The following is a 17,582-nucleotide window of genomic DNA, read 5'->3' on the forward strand; positions in this document are numbered from 1 at the left end:
AGCCATATCCCACCAAGGTGGGGTGGCCCAAAAGGAAAAACGAAAGTTTCTCTTTTTAAATTTAGTTTATATACAGTACTTAATTCCTCATATAAATTAATACAACAATTATATATATTTACAAGTGGAGACAGTTGAACAGAATTCTTCCTCCGTAAGCCATGCGTGTCGTAAAAGGCAACTAAAATGCCGGGAGCAAGGGACTAGTATCTCTTCTGTATTATTTTTTTTTTTTTCAACAAGTTGGTCGTCTCCCACCGAGGCAGGGTGACCCAAAAAAGAAAGAAAATCCCCAAAAAGAAAATACTCTCATCATCATTCAACACTTTCACCACACTCACACATTAGAAGCATATACGTATAAAGATACACAACACATCCCTCCAAACTGCCAATATCCCAAACCCCTCCTTTAAAGTGCAGGCATTGTACTTCCCATTTCCAGGACTCAAGTCCGACTATAAGAAAATAACCGGTTTCCCTGAATCCCTTCACTAAATATTACCCTGCTCACACTCCAACAGATCGTCAGGTCCCAAGTATCATTCGTCTCCATTCACTCCTATCTAACACGCTCATGCACGCTTGCTGGAAGTCCAAGCCCCTCGCCCACAAAACCTCCTTTACCCCCTCTTTCCAACCCTTTCGAGGACGACCCCTACCCCTCTTTCCTTCCCCTATAGATTTATATGCTTTCCATGTCATTCTACTTTGATCCATTCTCTCTAAATGACCAAACCACCTCAACAACCCCTCTTCTGCCCTCTGACTAATGCTTTTATTAACTCCACACCTTCTCCTAATTTCCACACTCCGAATTTTCTGCATAATATTTACACCACACATTGCCCTTAGACAGGACATCTCCACTGCCTCCAACCGTCTCCTCGCTGCTGCATTTACCACCCAAGCTTCACATCCATATAAGAGTGTTGGTACTACTATACTTTCATACATTCCCTTCTTTGCCTCCATAGATAACGTTTTTTGACTCCACATATACCTCAACGCACCACTCACCTTTTTTCCCTCATCAATTCTATGATTAACCTCATCCTTCATAAATCCATCCGCCGACACGTCAACTCCCAAGTATCTGAAAACATTCACTTCTTCCATACTCCTCCTCCCCAATTTGATATCCAATTTTTCTTTATCTAAATCATTTGATACCCTCATCACCTTACTCTTTTCTATGTTCACTTTCAACTTTCTACCTTTACACACATTCTCAAACTCATCCACTAACCTTTGCAATTTTTCTTTAGAATCTCCCATAAGCACAGTATCATCAGCAAAAAGTAACTGTGTCAATTCCCATTTTGAATTTGATTCCCCATAATTTAATCCCACCCCTCTCCCGAACACCCTAGCATTTACTTCTTTTACAACCCCATCTATAAATATATTAAACAACCATGGTGACATTACACATCCCTGTCTAAGACCTACTTTTACCGGGAAGTATTCTCCCTCTCTTCTACACACCCTAACCTGAGCCTCACTATCCTCATAAAAGCTCTTTACAGCATTTAGTAACTTACCACCTATTCCATAAACTTGCAACATCTGCCACATTGCTCCTCTATCCACTACCATATTTTTTTTTTTTTTTTTTTCAACAAGTCGGCCGTCTCCCACCAAGGCAGGGTGACCCAAAAAAGAAAGAAAATCCCCAAAAAGAAAATACTTTCATCATCATTCAACACTTTCACCACACTCGCACATTATCACTGTTTTTGCAGAGGTGCTCAGAATACAACAGTCTAGAAGCATACACATATAAAGATACACAACATATCCCTCCAAACTGCCAATATCCCAAACCCCTCCTTTAAAGTGCAGGCATTGTACTTCCCATTTCCAGGACTCAAGTCCGACTATATGAAAATAACCGGTTTCCCTGAATCCCTTCACTAAATATTACCCTGCTCACACTCCAACAGATCGTCAGGTCCCAAGTACCATTCGTCTCCATTCACTCCTATCTAACACGCTCACGCACGCTTGCTGGAAGTCCAAGCCCCTTACCCACAAAACCTCCTTTACCCCCTCTCTCCAACCCTTTCGAGGACGACCCCTACCCCGCCTTCCTTCCCCTATAGATTTATATGCTTTCCATGTCATTCTACTTTGATCCATTCTCTCTAAATGACCAAACCACCTCAACAACCCCTCTTCTGCCCTCTGACTAATACTTTTATTAACTCCACACCTTCTCCTAATTTCCACACTCCGAATTTTCTGCATAATATTTACACCACACATTGCCCTTAAACAGGACATCTCCACTGCCTCCAACCGTCTCCTCGCTGCTGCATTTACCACCCAAGCTTCACACCCATATAAGAGTGTTGGTACTACTATACTTTCATACATTCCCTTCTTTGCCTCCATATATAACGTTTTTTGACTCCACATATACCTCAACGCACCACTCACCTTTTTTCCTTCATCAATTCTATGATTAACCTCATCCTTCATAAATCCATCCGCTGACACGTCAACTCCCAAGTATCTGAAAACATTCACTTCTTCCATACTCCTCCTCCCCAATTTGATATCCAATTTTTCTTTATCTAAATCATTTGACACCCTCATCACCTTACTCTTTTCTATGTTCACTTTCAACTTTCTACCTTTACACACATTCCCAAACTCATCCACTAACCTTTGCAATTTTTCTTTAGAATCTCCCATAAGCACAGTATCATCAGCAAAAAGTAACTGTGTCAATTCCCATTTTGAATTTGATTCCCCATAATTTAATCCCACCCCTCTCCCAAACACCCTAGCATTTACTTCCTTTACAACCCCATCTATAAATATATTAAACAACCATGGTGACATTACACATCCCTGTCTAAGACCTACTTTTACCGGGAAGTAGTCTCCCTCTCTTCTACACACCTTAACCTGAGCCTCACTATCCTCATAAAAACTCTTTACAGCATTTAATAACTTACCACCTATTCCATATACTTGCAAAATCTGCCACATTGCTCCTCTATCCACTCTATCATATGCCTTTTCTAAATCCATAAATGCAATAAAAACTTCCCTATCTTTATCTAAATACTGTTCACATATATGCTTCAATGTAAACACCTGATCTACACATCCCCTACCCACTCTAAAACCTCCTTGCTCATCCGCAATCCTACATTCTGTCTTACCTCTAATTCTTTCAATTATAACCCTACCGTACACTTTTCCTGGTATACTCAGTAAGCTTATTCCTCTATAATTTTTACAGTCTCTTTTGTCCCCTTTCCCTTTATATAAAGGGACTATACATGCTCTCTGCCAATCCCTAGGTACCTTCCCCTCTTTCATACATTTATTAAACAAAAGTACCAACCACTCCAACACTATATCCCCCCCTGCTTTTAACATTTCTGTCATGATCCCATCAGTTCCAGCTGCTTTACCCCCTTTCATTTTACGTAATGCCTCACGTACCTCCCCCACACTTACATTCTGCTCTTCTTCACTCCTAAAAGATGGTATACCTCCCTGACCAGTGCATGAAATTACTGCCTCTGTTTCTTCCTTAACATTTAAAAGTTCCTCAAAATATTCTCGCCATCTACCTAATACCTCCCTCTCCCCATCTACTAACTCCCCTACTCTGTTTTTAACGGACAAATCCATACTTTCCCTAGGCTTTCTTAACTTGTTTAACTCACTCCAAAATTTTTTCTTATTTTCATTAAAATTTCTTGACAGTGCCTCTCCCACTCTTTCATCTGCTCTCCTTTTGCACTCTCTCACCACTCTCTTCACCTTTCTTTTACTCTCCATATACTCTGCTCTTCTTATAACACTTCTGCTTTGTAAAAACCTCTCATAAGCTACCTTTTTCTCTTTTATCACACCCTTTACTTCATCATTCCACCAATCACTCCTCTTTCCTCCTGCCCCCACCCTCCTATAACCACAAACTTCTGCCCCACATTCTAATACTGCATTTTTAAAACTATTCCAACCCTCTTCAACCCCCCCACTACTCATCTTTGCACTAGCCCATATATTACTAAATTTAAAGAGAAACATTCATTTTTCTTTTTTGGGCCACCCTGCCTCGATGGGATATGGCTGGTTTGTTGGAAAAAATAAGATAAGCATAATTATAGTATACAAACTGTTCAAAGATGTATGTAGAATATGGAACGTGTGTAACCTTGAATTACTGAACTGTACTTAAATTACTTAAAATTCTCTTGACTGAAATAAGGCAACTTAAAAAATACTTAAAAGCCATAAACCTCCTCAAAACAATTAAGAGCTTAACAAAAAATATTCTCAAAGAATATAAATAAAGGTATCCCTCACTTTATGTGATAAAATTGCTTCTGGCTATAGCACATATAGTGAAATTGCATAAAACCAGCCCAGTGTATATAAAAAACAATAAGTTCCAAGGTTAGGTTAGGCAAGGTTTGTCAGGAAACAGGACAAGTGTTAACTGACGTGGGACTTAGTCATGTGACCTGAGCTGGAGATTTTGGTCATCTGACTGAGGCCTTCCACTGGTTTACTAGTCCACTCCTTTAAAAATTACTATTATAACCATTAGATTGCACTGGTGCAAGCTAACCCATGTGTCATTTTTCTTTTGATGGTGCAAGATTCTTCAATTGAAAACCTGCAATAGGATTTTGTTTAAAATGTGCACAATGGTTTTCCCAAGGCCGAAATTTGATTTCTTTATCTTATTTCTGTCATATTTTTTTTTTCAACAAACCGGCCATATCCCACCAAGGCAGGGTGGCCCAAAACGAAAAACGAGAGATTCTCTTTTTAAATTTAGTAATTTATACAGGAGAAGGGGTTACTAGTCCCTTGCTCCTGGCAATTTAGTCGCCTCTTACAACACGCATGGCTTACGGAGGAAGAATTCTGTTCCACTTCCCCATGGAGATAAGAGGAAATAAACAACAAGAACAAGAACTAATAAGAAAATAGAAGAAAACCCAGAGGGGTGTGTATATATATATGCTTGTATATATGTATGTGTAGTGTGACCTAAGTGTAAGTAGAAGTAGCAAGATGTACCTGAAACCTTGCATGTTTATGAGACAGAAAAATGGACACCAGCAATCCTACCATCATGTAAAACAATTACAGGCTTTCGTTTTACACTCACTTGGCAGGACGGTAGTACCTCCATGGGCGGTTGGTCTACAAACCTACTACCTACATCATATCATTATATCCCAGTTTAATGATATTTAAAGAATGTTGTTAAAAAATTAAGTGGTACTTTGTGTGATTGCATAAGAAGGAATTTACACCACATATAATGAATTAGTGGTAGAAATGAGGTCCTCAAATCAAAGTGAAGATGATAAAGATATGGGAAACCAGTAATTTTATTTCTTTTCACACCTACTATATTTAGTTGGAGCCCTTATAGTTAGCAAAAATTACTAGTAATTTTTAAAATTTAAGCAAAATATGGTACTGTACCAATTACATATACCAATATCAAAGTAGAATATTACTCCATTTAGAATACTTTTTATTATTAACCCACCAGCCATCTCCCACCAAGGCAGGGTGACCCGAAAAACAAGAACACTTTCACCATCACTCACTCCATCACTGTCTTTCCAGAGGTGCACCAATACCACAGTTCAGATGCCCCTCCAAACTGCAATATCCCCATCCCTCCTTCAGAATGTAGGAACCACTTCCCATGTCCAGCACTCAAGTCTGGTTAACCAGTCTCACTGAATCATTTCATAAATGTTACTTTGCCCACACTCAAACAGCACATTAAGTCAAAAAACCACCTGCCACCACTCACTCCTCTTTAACAGGCTCACACAGACACCTGCTGGATGTTCAACATATCTATCCCCTCAAGGAAGGTTCCTTGATGTTGGTGAGGGGCTCTTGATTTAGGGAATTGGATCTGTGCTCCAGTTCCCGAATTAAGCCTGAATGCCTTCCACATCCCCCCCCCCCCAGGCGCTGTATAATCCTCCGGGTTTAGCGCTTCCCCTTTGATTATAATAATAATAATAATCAACATATCTAGTAAAATGCTACCATAAAAATTTACCATCTAAATTTTTCACTGTTTGATACAATGCTGAGGGTATAATTTACCTGACTGCCACCATCTTGAGTGACCCTAATGGAAACAGCAAAGGGTTCCCCATTTTTTCTTCAGTTTCCCCACTTGTATAGCCACATTTTTCATTTTTCATGCTTAAAAATAAACTTACTCTTATCATAAAACATTGCATATCTGACATGCAATGCATTCCAGAATAATCAAGTTTCTAAAAATGAATTTCTGGAAAAATGGAGCATCTGTATCCTTATGTAATACTGTATCAACAAAAATAGAAGTCTACTCTACCTTGGGCATGTGAGGAGTGTGGGTGTAGTGAGCATGGGCGTAGCGTGCTGAGTGTGGGGTCTGTGAGGGAATGGTTTGGGAATAGGTCATTCCCTCAGAGGAATGGGACTGCAGGGAATCTTCTGAGTTTTCGCTGATCTGGCTCAACCGCTTATCGTCGCAGATGACGTCACTTGTGCTCATCTGCTGGTGGAAGTGTCAAGCTTTTTTTAATTTTGGGGACTTTAATTATACTTACTTACAATCTAAGGAGCCTCAGAGGAAAACTCAGACATTAAATGAAGCTGGTGGAGAAAAGGCTAAACTCACTGTCAATTTATTAACTATGAATCTAAAGCTGGCATTCTTTCATACTAGAAACAAAAAAACAAATAATGGATGCACAAAAGCTAACTACAAACGATGCAGGTGACTTGTACGTATTTACTAGATGCATTTTAAATATAGATAAGAGTAATCTTTGTTGCAATTATAACATGTTTATTAAAGTATACAGTATATGATAAAAAGAGCAACAAATTCAGTCTAAAAGAAAATACTAATAAGAGATGCAGCAAGGTAAATATATAGCAGTTCACAAAGCTTTAAATACGAAAGTCTTACAAATAACATTACAAATCCAAGATATAAGACATCCAGATTCATAATACCTGTAGTATACAGCTTGCTGTAGCTGTAATGACTTACTTGATTTTTGCGTTTCCATATTGGTGATGTGGGATGGTAATCTGTGTTATCCATTTGGTCATGGGTAGATAGAGGAGTAGCACGATCTGAGGCAGACTGAGAGAGTGAGGAGTCTGACCCCGAGGACTGTACACTGGATAAGGATCCATTATCCACAGACCTATTTCAAAAAAAATGAAAAAATTTCTATATATAATTAACTGCATATATAATTTTGTTTAAATTCCCTACAAATACAAGAGGACTTCAGTACCATTTAATATCTAAGGCACTAATTAAAATACAAATACTTTATACAGTACTGTATTTAATTAAATGATTTATATACACTGGGAATTTACATAAAGTAGTTTGATAAATTAAATATTTGAGAATGATGCACCAAAGTTTCAAACTCAGTAATTCATAGATACTGTACTAAATATATATATATATATTTATATTATATACATACAGTATATATAAATCAATGTAATGTCCTACCTAAGCAGAGTGACTAAGAAAACCATTCACTGTCTCGCTCTCACAGGCTGCCTCTCAATAAGGGCACAGATGCTACAGGCTGAAGTTGTCCCACTGAGCCTAAAACCTCCCCACTCATTTTCCAGAATGCATGTATTGTACCTTTCTAGCTATTTTAGTAAATGGACACATTTATAACGTTTGGATATTTTATTTAGAGTACATATTGATTACCTAGAGATTTATTAAGCCTCAATGTACTCTTACATACCAGGACAGAAAGGGAGTATATTATATATATACAACAAGCGAGGTGAAACATATTAAGTGTTAGCAGTCTTAAGATGATTCTTGCTAATACCAATGTGATGTTAAAAGTGCCTCTGTCTTAAATGATTTATGTTTGTGATTAACATGAGAGAAGTTTCCAGACAATTCCTTACAACTATTATTTTTTGTTCTGATGTGTCCAGCACCACTACAATGTGTTTATTTACCTAAATTGATTGCCTGTATAAATATACCATTCATTCTTTCACTATGTTTAGCTAGTTTCCCAGAGTCCATTCATTGATATCACCTTGCTGACTCTTCAAAAGCATGACAAATTCTGTAAAATGTTCATCTCTACTCATTCCAGTCTAAACATACTTTTATATACCTGCTTAGTCCAAGCCACTACTCATCCATTCTTTTACACTGATGCTGTTAGTTCTGCTTCAGACACCCTACACAACCTTCTGCCCACGTTAAATGTATACATATGCCATCTTTACTAACATATTTTGCTTCATTTTTTAAACTAGATTATCTCAACAGCCTTTATTTCACTATTTTAACTAAATCTTTAATATTAACACTATTAATTTTATCATTCCTCGGCTAAAGAGAGAAAGCAAAAGGAAACCTTAAGTGAAATATGAGTCTGCTTTATAGGATTGCCCCACTCCCCCCCCCTTCTCTCTCTCTCTCTCTCTCTCTCTCTCTCAAACATACTAACATTTACTTCTCTTACAACCTGACTAAGCACATTTAAGAGCTAAGTAATAAAGGCATGTCATAACCTTGTGAGTGGTCCTCTGTCACTTTGACCTCCCTCCGAAGTGAGTGACGAAGGAGTTGAGGATGGAGGTGTTAGGGACGGGATATGGCACTGGACTCTGCGGTTAGGCATTGATAGTGTTGTAACATTGCTCTTGATATATTACAAACATCCAAAAAATAGTTTGTGCAATCAACACAATATATAAATAGTGTACAGCTACACTAAAGAAACCTCATTCTTAGTTTTAACAAGATAAAGCTAGCAGAATCTTAAATAAAATATAATTCCCATTAATGAAAGGCAACTTTGTATTCGACTCTCTATTTTGATCATCATAAAGGTTATGATGTATTGGAAACAAAGAAGCTTTGATTCATCATTCTGAAGGTGCATAGTATTTGTAGAACAATAATATAGGTGGAATATTACTGACATTTTAACTTTCAGCAATGCAAAAGGCTTATATAAAAAATTATAATATTTATGCTTTTAGATACATCACCATTTTTTAATCATAAATGGTTAGAAACACCAATGATGCCCAGCCAAAACATTTTAACCTATTAAAATAAAATTTAACCCCTGGCACAATTAGTAGCTTTCTTTTGAGCAATGTATCTATATTATCTGTATAGCTCAAAGAAATAAAACATTATCACTTCAATGAGGTGCTGAATCCAGGAGCATGTACCACAATTTGGGATTTTACCTTGACACATTGTGGCATCACTTCAAATTTTATTGCATTTAAATTGTCAACTGAAACAAAACATGCAAGTTTGGAGGGTATAAATAAATTAAATTTAAATGTGTAATTTTACCAAGAGAGACATTTGATGTAACAGATCAATTGATTTAATAGCTACAAATATGGTTAGTAGTTAATACTGGTGATACTGGCTCTCATTTTCTTTTACACTTAGATGTACCAAGAAGCAGAGAAAGATCAGAGCTGCCCTAAGTTTCTGTACTCAACTTCTGTACTCTGACTATTGAACAACTTTATGATCAAGGAAAGCACTGCCGGGAACTCTAAATTTCTCCCCATGCCTAAATTACTAACCTGTCATTACTTCCACTACTCTCGCAAGACTTAATAGAAGATGTGCGACGTGGTACCTCCGGAGGAATTTTCTTGCCACCCGGGCCTCGTACAGTACGTCTTTGGCCACTCACCCCAATGCGATTCAAGCATGTGCCATCCTGACTTCCCTATTTAAAAAAGAAAAACATTTTAAACTATAGTACACTTGCATTTGATTAAATAGTGCTATAGTACAAACCAGTTACAGTTCTAGCCATATATGCACTGTCCATATTAATATGAGATACTGTACCAAATCAAATATTTAAAAACTATAGTACGAATGTTGATATTTACACAGTGAATTAACAGAAACGAGGTATGACTGTGATAGTCCCTGAATTCAGTACAAAATTTGGCAAAATGTACACCTGAACATTTATGAAAAGGCACGATACAATAATCCTGAAGTCCAAGTATATAAGCAGTTTAAGATATTAAACCTTATTACTCTGAAACAAAAATTTATGAACAGACTTTTGGCAATAACACCTATTGTTTCTCACAAAAACTTTCTGAAATAGGCTACACACAGTGGACATGTACAAAAAATTATACATAAACCAAGAGAATAATACCCCAAACTGTACTTAAAATACAGACTCCCCTAATATTACTTTTGTAAATACATTTCATTACAGAAATTCAACTAAATTGACAAAAACAGGCACATTACCGTGACTGGAACAATACACAAATAACCCACACATAGAAGAAAGGAGCTTATGACGACGTTTCAATCTGACTTGGACCATTTACAAAGTCACAGTGTGACTGTGATGATACAAAGATAGGCCATATGATTCATTCTGAGGAGGACAGCAATGAACTCCAGGAGGATTTGGACAAATTAATGTCTTGGTCTGAAAAATGGCAGATGAAGTTCAATGTGGATAAGTGTAAGGTACTAGTCCTTGGTAATGAAAATAACCATCGAAGCTATAAACTAGGTGAAGTAGAGCTTGATCATACAGAATGTGAAAAAGACTTGGGAGTCATGGTAAGCAGACACCTGAAGCCAAGACAGCAGTGCCTAAGTGTGTGCAACAAGGCTAACAGAATACATGTACTTCGATTTATCTTAAGAAGTATAAGTAACAGAAGTCCAAAAGTTATTTTACAGCTCTATACATCACTAGTGAGGCCTCATTTAGATTATGCTGCTCAGTTTTGGTCTCCTTACTACAGGATGGATATAGACTCATTAGAGAACATACAGAGAAGAATGACTAAAATGATTTACTGTGTAAGGAATCTCCCATATGAAGATAGACTTAAAGCCTTAAATCTTCACTCTCTGGAGAGACGTAGAATGAGGGATGATATCACTGAAGTGTATAAGTGGATGACGGGCATAAACAAAGGTGATATTAATAAAGTACTGAGGGTGTCGAACCAGGTAAGAACCAGAAATAATGGATTTAAGTTGGAGAAATTTAGATTTAGAAAGGACATAGGTAAGTACTGGTTTTCTAACAGTTGTGGATGCGTGGAACAATCTTCCCAGTAGGGCAATAGAGGCTAGGACCTTGGGTAGCTTTAAGAGATTGGACAAATATATGAGTGGGAAGGGCCGGGTTTGATTGGTGTCATTGGGTACGGGAGTTAATTTTTGGGTTGCTTTGGGTAGAGGTCGTTTTGATAAGGACCTGCCTTGTGTGGGCCAGTAGGCCTTCTGCAGTGTTCCTCCATTCTTATATTATGTTAAATGGTCCAAATCAGACCGAAACATCGTCATAAGCTCCTCTCTTCTATGTGTGGGTTACCTGTGTATTCAACTAAATTCATAAAAAGTAAACTGACACCACAAACATTTTTATTTTTTAGGTAGTCAACATGCTCTTCAAATCTGAGTTATTATTCTAAATTAGTGGATTTTTATTATTCAACATTTCTACAGGTCTCCAGTAAATAATTCTGAATGTATGGGGGATTATTTATAGGTATATTTTACCTGTGCTTTACCTGTGACCCATTTCAAGGGTTCTTCCACCCCAGCAGAGAGGCTGCAGGGCCAGGTCAGGCCTGTCAACCAGAGTGCTCATGATATCAGTACACAGGCTCACATAGCCATTGCAACCCGGAGGTTTCAGCACTTATAAAAGGAAACTCTTCAGCTTTTTCAAACTTCTATTTTCATTCTAGCAATATTTCTGATATCTGCTGTAGCATGTTGAATGAGAATTGTATATTGTACTCACCAGGCCACTGTCCTCTGAGGAGAAGTACTTGAGGTCTCTGTCATTCTGCTGTCCTTGGTAATCCCCAGAGCCGTTCCTGACGTGTGTGGGTGCCGGTGTGGGCGTCGAGGTGGGTGTGAGGGGAGACTGGGCAGACACATGACAGTAGAGGGAACTGTCATTCATGGAGGCCAGGGTATCATGTAGATCATAGGGATCTGGCTGCCTCATGGAGGGGGAGGAGGAGGTGGTTGTGATAGTGACTGTGGTGCGAGGGGAGTCTCTCATTGACAGTGAGCGAGCTGGTCGTCTGCCTTCACCATACACTGTGGGAACAGAATAAATATTGTGGGAACAAAATACACTGTGGAAGCAAAACAATACTGGAAACAAAATAAACACTGCAAAATACTAAATTTCTATAAAACATTTGTTAAAACAAACTGCTGGAAAAAGCACACAAAAAAATTTATTAAAAACAAAATACAAAAAACATTACTGGAAAAAAAATCAGTGCTTGAAAAAGTCATTTTCATACATACTCTGGAAAACAAAACACTAGAAGAACAAATTTTGATAACCAAACTGAGAAGCAAAATAAACATTTGAAAAACAAACAAAACTGAAAAAAAAAACACTGAACTTTAATATAAGAATATTTTTATAAAACAATGTCTTCAGACTTAAACCTCTATGAGAAACCACCAAATGCATCAATGAATATAAGTATGGAAGTCAAACATGAAAAGAATGTGTGTTGGATGATGGACTGATCACATCATCTTCGCCACTATACTTGCTGTCTGTACACTTATTTTCTTGTCTTTAAGAAGCCTACCATGAAGGTGAAACATTTCAACAATAAAGATAGCCAACTACTGCATATGTGTCTTACTTGTCTATTTATCGGTATTGTATACCTTTTCATAATTATGGTAATCTACAGTTCTAAAGAGGGATGCCTCATGCACCAGAACAGAGGAGAATTAATCTACAGAGAACTCAATACTGATGGGCACCACTGTACTGAAGCATCCATAATTGCTACTTCCATCGCCATAGAATAAAGCGCTAGCAAATACATCTCAACTACCCTTGCACATGATACTAATCTACACCGAGTTGTAACACAGCAATTAGAAGCCCTGATGCCTTCATAAGAACTAAAGAGACGAGGAGCACTGCTGGCCCATACCAGACAGGTTCAATTCATCCACCCACATCCACTCATACTTGTCTGACCTATTTTTACAGCTTCATGTGATCTTCACCAGTGACATCTTTCTCCACTGTATTCTCTCATTATCTTGTATCATTTGGAGTGACCAAGGCTCCAAGACTAAATTAAATCCAAATTTAACCTTTCATTCTTTTAATATAATGGATCAGCCATTAAAGGTTAAAGCCATTCAGAAAAAGCTTAAAGATATTGTACGAAACCAAAATTAGCAATTATTTTTTTTATTTTTTTTTATTAACACAGTGGCCGATTCCCACCAAGGCAGGGTGGCCCGAAAAAGAAAAACTTTTACCATCATTCACTCCATCACTGTCTTCCCAGAAGGGTGCTTTACACTACAGTTTTTAAACTGCAACATTAACACCCCTCCTTTAGAGTGCAGGCACTGTATTTCCCATCTAAGGCCTACTTTTACTGGGAAATAATATCCCTCTTTCCTACATACTCTAACTTGAGCCTCACTATCCTCGTAAAAACTCTTCACTGCTTTCAGTAACCTACCTCCTACACCATACACTTGCAACATCTACCACAATGCCCCCCTATCCACCCTGTCGTACGCCTTTCCCAAATCCATAAATGCCACAAAAACCTCTTTAGACTTACGTAAATACTATTCACTTATATGTTTCACTGTAAACACCTGGTCCACACACCCCATACCTTTCCTAAAGCCTCCTTGTTCATCTGCTATCCTATTCTCCGTCTTACTCTTAATTAATTCTTTTAATAACAACTCTACCATACACTTTACCAGGTATACTCAACAGACTTACCTCCCTATAATTTTTGCACTCTCTTTTGTCCCCTTTGCCTTTATACAAAGGAACTATGCATGCTCTCTGCCAATCCCTAGGTACCTCACCCTCTTCCATACATTTATTAAATAATTGCACCAACCACTCCAAAACTATATCCCCACCTGCTTTTAACATTTCTATCTTTATCCCATCAATCCCAGCTGCCTTACCCCCTTTTATTTTACCTACTGCCTCACGAACTTCCCCCACACTCACAACTGGCTCTTCCTCACTCCTACAAGATGTTATTCCTCCTTGCCCTATACACGAAATCACAGCTTCCCTATCTTCATCAACAATTAACAATTTCTCAAAATATTCCTTCCATCTTCCCAATACCTCTAACTCTCCATTTAATAATTCTCCTCTCCTATTTTTAACTGACAAATCCATTTGTTACTAGGTAGTAGGTTGGTAGACAGCAACCGTCCAGGGAGGTACTACCGTCCTGTAGTGAGTGTAAAACGGAAGCCTGTAATTGTTTTACATGATGGTAGGATTGCTGGTGTCTTTTTTTTTGTGTCTCATACACATGCAAGATTTCAGGTACATCTTGCTATTTCTACTTACACTTAGGTCACACTACACATACATGTAGAAGCATATATATACACACTCCTCTTGGTTTTCTTCTATTTTCTTTCTAGTTCTTCTTCTTGTTTATTTCCTCTTATCTCCATGGGAAAGTGGAACAGAATTCTTCCTCCATAAGCTATGCGTGTTGTAAGAGGCGACTAAAATGCCGGGAGCAAGGGGATAGTAACCCCTTCTCCTGTATATATTACTCAATTTAAAACGAGAAACTTCTGTTTTTCTTTTTGGGCCACCCCACCTCAGTGGGATACGGCTGGTGGGTTGAAAGAAAGAAAGAAAGAAATCCATTTGTTCTCTTAGGCTTCCTTAATTAACTTGTTAATCTCACTCCAAAACTTTTTCTTATTTTCAACAAAATTCGTTGATAACATCTCACCCACTCTCTCATTTGCTCTCTTTTTACATTGCTTCACCACTCTCTTAACCTCTCTCTTTTTCTCCATATACTCTTCCCTCCTTGCATCACCTCTACTTTGTAAAAACTTCTCATATGCTAACTTTTTCTCCCTTACTACTCTTTACATCATCATTCCACCAATCGCTCCTCTTCCCTCCCGCACCCACTTTCCTGTAACCACAAACTTCTGCTGAACACTAACACTACATTTTTAAACCTACCCCATACCTCTTCGACCCCATTGCCTATGCTCTCATTAGCTCATCTATCCTCCAATAGCTGTTTATATCTTACCCTAACTGCCTCCTCTTTTAGTTTATAAACCTTCACCTCTCTCTTCTCTGACGCTTCTATTCTCCTTGTATCCCATCTACCTTTTACTCTCAGTGTAGATACAACTAAAAAGTGATCTGATATATCTGTGACCCCTCTATAAACATGTACATCCTGAAGTCTACTCAACAGTCTTTTATCAATCAATACATAATCCAACAAACTACTGTCATTCTGCCCTACATCATATCTTGTATACTTATTTATCCTCTTTTTCTTAAAATATGTATTACCTATAACTAAACCCCTTTCTATACAAAGTTCAATCAAAGGGCTCCCATTATCATTTACACCTGGCACCCCAAACTTACCTACTACACCCTCTCTAAAAGTTTCTCCTACTTTAGCATTCAGGTCCCCTACCACAATTACTCTCTCACTTGGTTCAAAGGTTCCTATACATTCACTTAACATCTCCCAAAATCTCTCTCTCTCCTCTACATTCCTCTCTTCTCCAGGTGCATACACGCTTATTATGACCCACTTTTCACATCCAACCTTTACTTTAATCCACATAATCCTTGAATTTACACATTCATATTCTCTTTTCTCCTTCCATAACTGATCCTTCAACATTGTCGCTACCCCTTCCTTAGCTCTAACTCTCTCAGATACTCCAGATTTAATCCCATTTATTTCCCCCCACCGAAACTCCCCTACCCCCTTCAGCTTTGTTTCGCTTAGGGCCAGGACATCCAACTTCTTTTCATTCATAACATCAGCAATCGTCTGTTTCTTGTCATCCGCACTACATCCACGCACATTCAAGCATCCCAGTTTTATAAAGTTTTTCTTCTTCTCTTTTTTAGTAAATGTTTACAGGTTTCATCAAATTGACAAAAGGCCACCTGCCCATTCATGTAAATGCATAAACCTCCTTTCCCTGGTTATAGTCCTCAGGTTATAAATGAAAAACTCGAAGACAAAAAAACAAAATTCTATCAATCACCACCTAAAGGAATCTTTTCAGGTATACCTAATAATATTCATCATACATTATTTCAGACAGAGGCTATAAATTACAAGAAAAAATCAAAATCAAAAGCAAATTGTTTTTACACATCTGATGTTTATCACCATGGCAGGATGCCCTAAAGAATGAAAACATTAATTAAAGCCTACATAATCAGGTGTACTTATGATAAATTCCTGAAAACTATCCCAGTGTGTCTCACTCAATTCTCAACTCATTTTACACGATGGAGATAAAAGGTATAAAATACTGACATTAGGGACAAATTAAACAAATGCAGAATTCTCCACCTGACTCTCTATCCTATATATACTCATGTACTCTTTACCCAGGTAGATCTGTTTGTGACTTGATAAAGCCCAATGTGTGGGCAAAACTTACTCAATAAAGGATCACATTATACTGCATTTGTGTTTAATATTTCCATCTTGTTTTACACACCTGTTGCACTCAAATTTCTTTGCAGCTGATCAAATTCTGAACGAATCAGATGCTCGGTGTCGTGGTAGTCAGGGACATCAACTGTGAACCTGCGTGACAGACGCTTCTCCTGGGCCTTGGCTGTGGCTGTGATAGAACGGAACTTCTTGTACATAGCATAGCGACGGTACGCTCGCTGTATAGTGATGGCCGCGCGACGAGCTACCACACCTCCATACCTGTTATGAAGAGTACAAGTCACAATACCATAGAAGGAGCAGTTCACTAGTAACAGAGACTGAAATGTCTAGGTTTCCACTCAAAGTGATGGTTAGTTATGAATACTTATGATAAAGATATAAAAATTGTTGGCTGTCAACCAAATAAATTTAATATATTCAGAAGGTAGAGAATCACAAATAGTATTCATTTAAAGCACTATCACTACCAAGAGACATGGAAAAAAAATAGTAGTATTTGATGCACTTCAACCAGAGCAGCGTTGCAAAAATTCGAGGTTGTTAATAAAAATACAAACCTGCGCTCCAACATCTCAAGTCGCATGTCGGCGAAATCTTGTGATAATTCATATCCTTGGACATTACCCTGGGCACCGCTGCCCCGCCAACGGCTGTTGCGATTACCACTGTCATCTGCTGTAGACCCGCGGGGCACCTGCCGCCGACCTCCTGTACCCACACAGCTACTCTGAGACACCACTTGCTGTAACTACCACAACCATTGTCAAGGAAAAATAGGTCGTAATACCATGGCCAAAAGAATACACAGATAATAAAACCACGGAGTGGGCGAGGTCTGAACCCATGGCAAGCAGGTTGTAAAACTCCAGGTCAGTACGTAAGCTACTGGAGTTTTATGACTCACTCACCATGGGTTCAAACCCATGGTGAGTAAGTCCTCGTTTAGATTGCACATTGTACTTTTGGTCTCCAAAACTACAGAATGGATATAAATGCACTGGAGAAAATTGAAA

At 38.2% G+C, this 17,582-nt stretch overlaps 1 protein-coding gene across 20 annotated transcripts in view; it reads right to left on the reverse strand.

Annotated features, from left to right (window-relative positions):
* LOC128702657 (Brefeldin-resistant Arf-GEF family protein schizo) overlaps positions 1–17,582 on the reverse strand; it is a 707,300-nt gene that overhangs the window by 10,463 nt on the left and 679,255 nt on the right. For 15 of the 20 annotated variants that reach the window (XM_070101943.1, XM_070101942.1, XM_070101948.1 and 12 more), the window contains 7 exons: positions 17,127–17,317; positions 16,610–16,827; positions 11,853–12,157; positions 9,631–9,779; positions 8,587–8,682; positions 7,061–7,220; positions 6,374–6,559 (listed from right to left, as the gene is read on the reverse strand). In XM_070101943.1, coding sequence (XP_069958044.1) covers positions 6,374–6,559; positions 7,061–7,220; positions 8,587–8,682; positions 9,631–9,779; positions 11,853–12,157; positions 16,610–16,827; positions 17,127–17,317 — 1,305 coding nt within the window. The remainder of the gene's footprint in view (positions 1–6,373; positions 6,560–7,060; positions 7,221–8,586; positions 8,683–9,630; positions 9,780–11,852; positions 12,158–16,609; positions 16,828–17,126; positions 17,318–17,582) is intronic. The other 5 variants (XM_070101932.1, XM_070101931.1, XM_070101950.1 and 2 more) reach the window with 5 other exon arrangements.

This window comes from Cherax quadricarinatus, chromosome 79 (assembly GCF_038502225.1).
Source record: "Cherax quadricarinatus isolate ZL_2023a chromosome 79, ASM3850222v1, whole genome shotgun sequence".
Lineage (NCBI taxonomy): Eukaryota > Metazoa > Arthropoda > Malacostraca > Decapoda > Parastacidae > Cherax > Cherax quadricarinatus.